The following is a 5436-nucleotide window of genomic DNA, read 5'->3' as shown; positions in this document are numbered from 1 at the left end:
TTAAAATCACATCTAGAGAAAGAATGCAGCATTGTGATCTTTTGTGATCAAGTAAATATTTAATTGTGATCACTTTTCTCCAGCTGAGAGAGTTAGTATGAATTACCATTGCGTACACACACACTCACACATAATCATGTTTATTACAAATAATTACAAACTCTCGTGGATATTAAATTGATTGTCTAATTGAAACGCGGAAACAGAGGCAATCTAGGAGGAGGCGTGGACGATGCACGAGTTAAGAAACGTAGTTCAAGTTCGAAGATACTTATATGTATGTAAATCTATTGAAACGAATGCCAGTCAAATATGAGTGATGTGTTGTGAAGGATGTATAAAATTGACAAATGTATCACTGTGATTGAAATTTTGAAAATGGTTAACTGTCTTAAGTATAAAACATGCATCTCTTGGCCTAGCCTGGGTTCCAGTCTGTCGATTTTATGTTATGTTTCTGTTTGGCAAATCGACAGCCTGGAGAAATCCAATTTCCGACTGTAGCGCCACCTAGTATACACCCGGAAACTTCGGGGTGTGATTTCAAGAACGATAACTCGAGCCGCTACAAACTAGTTTCTAAAAATAGAAACGGAATCCCAACGAAGTAATCCGAAAGTAAACGAACAGTCACGGAGCCTCGCTTTCATATCAGCACCATTTCCGATTGAAAATTGACATATTTTACACTCGACAACAAATTAAATTTATCAGTTTATTACATGATGAATGAATTTGATGAACACGTTAGATTAGTCAAAGATAAATTCCGTGTTAGTGAAGTCAGAGAGCACCAGAGAAATGTGTTGGAAGCAGTATATAATGGAAAAGACGTATTTTTGACGGTTCTGGTAAATCGGTGTCGTATGAAACGAACGGGAAAATCTGACTCTATGGTTATTGTTGTTAGTCCATTGACAGCGTTAATAGACTCTCAAATTGAAAAACTGAAAGCATGCGGACTTTGTGCTATCCACTTGACCAGTGAAGTAGAATCCATTCCACCACAATGCAAATACTTATTTGCCAGTCCAGAAACCCTTTTGACAACCAACAGACATCAGCTCCTGACACCGAGGGTACAAAACTCACTTGTGGGATTTTTCATTGATGAAGGACATTGTATTATCAAGTGGTAAAGTATAATACTTATCAAGTTAATTTGACATATTGAATTTATTTTCACAATTTTGATCTGCACTGTTCAGAATATCATTAAAGAAATATATAGAGTAAGTTGTACACTCATACTGCTAGCACGAAGTTCTGGCCATCATGTACATGTATGGGCTTGCCTATACACACTGGAGAGGCTGGTCATATGGCATTAATGATAAGCCAATTATAAAAAACAATAATGAAGTTAGTGACTTGGGAGTTTAATTATACATAACATTATTAAAATTTATAATATATACGGGTGATGTTTGGCTATTTTAAAGCATAATTGTTTTATAACTAAAGAATATCAAAATATATTTTCTATATACTTATAATTTGAGCTACCACTGAAAATTGACTAAGCTTATGAGAAAACAGCTTGCAGCACAACAGCTTTTAATTTCAGGTTTCACTGTGTGAGCTAACATTTTTTATATATGAACTACAATTCTGTTATAAACGTTTTTCAGGGGAAAGAATGATGCTAAAACAAAGAAAGCCTTTAGAGGACATTACGCACGCTTAGGGGAGGTAAGATCACTGCTTCCAGCATCTGTACCTTTGGTAGTAATGACTGCAACTGCCACTGCTGCCGCAAGACGAGACATTGTCAAACTGACTGGAATGCACAACTACGCAGAAGTCGTGTTGTCGCCAAACAGAAGGAATATTAGGTATTCGGTCGTTCATCTTCCGAAATTTGACCTATATGCTGCTTTTAAGCACATAATTGATGATATCGAGGATAATAATACATCAGCAGAACGTGTTATTGTGTACTGTAGAAAGAAGGAACATTGTAGTGACTTATTTGAACTATTTTCTACAACACTTGGAGAGAAAGGGTTTGCAAATGGGACATTTGGGGATGACAGGACAAGGATGTATGCCATGTTTCATTCCAAAACACAAGATGATGTGAAATCTTCTGTGCTAAAATCCTTTTCTGAAGAAAATGGACATGTTAGGGTTGTGTTTTGTACCGTAGCATTTGGTATGGGAATTGATGTTAAAGGAACATATTGTGTGGTTCATGTTGGACCGTCTAATTCTATTGAGGACTATCTACAAGAGAGTGGGAGGGCTGGCCGTGATGGCAAATCACAGTCTCATGCAGTTCTCATCACTTATCCACGCTGTACATCGGGAAATGTGAGCGATGAAATGAAAGATTACTGCAAAAATACAGACTGTAGAAGAAAAAGATTGTTAGAACCATTTAATTTTGTGGAGGACTACAGTGACATGGGGCATAAATGTTGTGATTTGTGTTCTAGCTCATGTGACTGCTTAGACTGTTATCAGTGTACATCAAGTTTAGAAAAAAGTCTAAGGACAATGTTAAGTACAGAAAGTGCAGAAAATATTATTCATCATGTGACACCAAGTCAAAAACTAGATATGCAGTCAAAATTACTTGACTATAGAAACACTTTAGTTGATGAAAGAACACTATTTCATGGTATTGACATTAGTACAGGATTTACTAGGGCATTAATTCATGATGTTGTTAAGAACGTAGGCATTGTTTCAGGTCCAGATATACTTAAGGAAAAGTTTAATTTCATATGTCAGGAACATGTCATTGAAACATGGAACATTCTGTGTGAAATTCTAGAAAATGACTCTTTGTCAGACTCTGAAAGTGTTGGATCCTCGAGTGATTCAGATACAGAAACAATTACAAAGCATTTTAGACGTAGACCACTGATACTGAGTTCTGATTCTGAGTAATTGTATAATGACAAATTTGTATTTGTCTTTATTAAGGCTAAGATCATAAAATCTTTAAACATTTTGTTGAAGGCTAATGTTTTTCAGCTCCTATTCAGCTGTGTAGAGTATTTTATACTAGAGCTGTCATTAATCCATTGCAAAGCATATCGACTAAACATCAATATCAGATGACAAATATCAGTGATACACTGATATATTGATATATACTCGTAATTTCTTGTATATAATTCACTTTTATACCTGTTTAAATAATTTTATTAAATTGAGCCGTGTCATGACAAAACCAACATAGTGGGTTTGCGACCAACATGGATCCAGACCAGCCTGCACATCCGCGCAGTCTGATCAGGATCCATGCTGGTCGCAAGCACATTATGTTGGTTTTGTCATGACGCGGCTCATATGTTCTGTTCATGTTGTGTCCTGTTTATAAATTGCATTTGTATGATTTTTTCCTAATATTTTTTTTTGTGATCACTGCTATGAAATGTGTCCATTATGTAACAGCAGCTTAATGTAAGACATGGCCACCTGCTTTTGTATATAATTACGGTGAATTTTCATAATTCATAGACATTAAAATAATTAACCAAAATTATTGATTGTTCAAATGAGTATCAATTATTAATCGACAGAAAGGTTTCAACAATACATCAATATTGTCTCTATTTAATGACAGCTTTATTTTATACTGGTATCTGTACATTATGTGATGTTTCAATATTAGAATTGTTTGTGTATTTTTACTGTGTAAGGTGGTAAATGATTACATGTAAATATACATTTTGTAAATTGTGAAAGTAAAAATTTATTCCAAAGACTTGGTTCAATTCTACTTTACATGTATCTTAGAAAAGAAATATGTCCTGGCAGTTTTGGTCGTGAGATGTTGTACAGGTGATGAAATTATATTGGCCAAATGAAAACCTTATTCTGATAAACATTTTTGGACGATAGTTATTCAAGATTAAGGTAGTTTCACTGTAATGCTTTACCTTCAAAATAAATCTAACATAGGTCAACATCGTAACAAATCGATTATTTGTAATTTCATTAATTTAATCACTCTTCCTTTATCCCTATGTACTAAATTCTGGTTAAAGGTGGTTTAAAATTATTGAATACAGAAGATTATAAAAAATAACATTCCAGAAATGACTGATTTACAATATTGGCCGATGTTAGATTTTTTTTGGCGGAAAAGCATTCAGTAAGACACATTCATGCATGTTAGGTAATGCCGAAATTGCAAGATGAACAAGTTCATCATACAAATAAAAGGCGACAATATGGACTTCCAACAAACAAGAGAACATTTTCACATAAAATAGAAAAGCAAATACAATTCTGAACAAATTATAAAATTTTAATCATCAATGCATAAAAATGTCATCATTGTTTTACATTATACAATCTAACAATCAGTTAATGTGTAAAAGTAAAGTACAGAGACATTCTTTGTTCACAGTTAAACATCCCTTATGGAATGACATACTATATAGTAAGTTTTGTATCATATAAACCACTATACATGTAGTTGCAATGAAGGCAGAAATTCAATGATATGCATTTTCATCGAAACAAAACGGATAAATAAATAAATAATGGATGAGTATTTTGGAAAAGTTTTGTGACATAAAAACAAATGATGGAGTAGTGATCCCTTTATGTCACCAGTATGTTGTAGTGGTGACACAAAATTAAACAAACCATTACTGGTGTTTAAATAGCTAAGTGTCTGAAGTCAAAATATCATTAATGTGTGGGTGACACATTTTATTTCTAAAACAACAGATCTATGGAGGCCCATATACTGCTCATCTGATTATATATACTTTTTTAACAAGAAACAATCAATAGTACAATCAATAGTGTTAGCTATAAATGAACATCAGATATCATATAATGTCATAATTTCTATGTGAATTGATATAACATTCATATATCCACACCTGAAATGGTGCAAATGTAAACAAGAATTTTCCATATGTGGACAATAAACAACAAAAATCTTTCTGACTCATTTACCGGATATTTGGACTAAAACAGTAGCCTTAATATAATATAAGGTTTTTCCATATATTCCAGGATATTTGTACTGAAACATTTGAGCATTAAAAAGATTTTGTATTTTTGGCTACTTTTTTTATCCGAGATGACCCTTGTCTGAACTCGTCCGAACAATTACTATTAGAAACATCCACACCAAACTGATAATTGAGGAAAAAAATGTGATCTTTTAGTGATTAGTGATCAAGGTGTAAAGAAACTAAATATGGGCAGATAACAGACATTTAATGATCCTTAAAGTCTACCAGCTCATGTGAACCAAAATAAACTTCACGTCATTCAATGTACTGAATATAATTCATTACAGATTCCATCTGTAAAACAGTAATGCGATAAAAACTTTTTGAATAAAATAAATACAAGCACTTAGTTTTTTCTTTCAAATAGACTATGAACATTACACAACACTGGTTTTAACAGCACTTTCAACACCGGTACTCTAATAGCAAATACAATTTTATGATTTTA

The 5436-nt window shown here is 33.3% G+C and overlaps 1 protein-coding gene across 1 annotated transcript; it reads left to right on the top strand.

Annotated features, from left to right (window-relative positions):
* Window positions 1-872: 872 nt before the first annotated feature.
* Window positions 873-4548, top strand: LOC132718053 (uncharacterized; the record flags this gene model as incomplete). Its single annotated transcript, XM_060701663.1, is given in 2 exon segments — window positions 873-1135; window positions 1632-4548. Coding segments are annotated over 2 exon segments (1527 nt in total), but the record flags the coding sequence as incomplete, so codon positions are not given.
* Between the last annotated feature and the right edge of the window lie 888 nt (window positions 4549-5436).

The sequence above is a fragment of the Ruditapes philippinarum genome, unplaced genomic scaffold, assembly GCF_026571515.1.
Source record: "Ruditapes philippinarum isolate M1 unplaced genomic scaffold, ASM2657151v2 ctg21905_1_1_1_1, whole genome shotgun sequence".
NCBI classification, from domain to species: Eukaryota; Metazoa; Mollusca; class Bivalvia; order Venerida; family Veneridae; genus Ruditapes; species Ruditapes philippinarum.
Note: the sequence above shows the minus strand (reverse complement) of the source record. Positions and strands in the feature narration are given on the sequence as shown.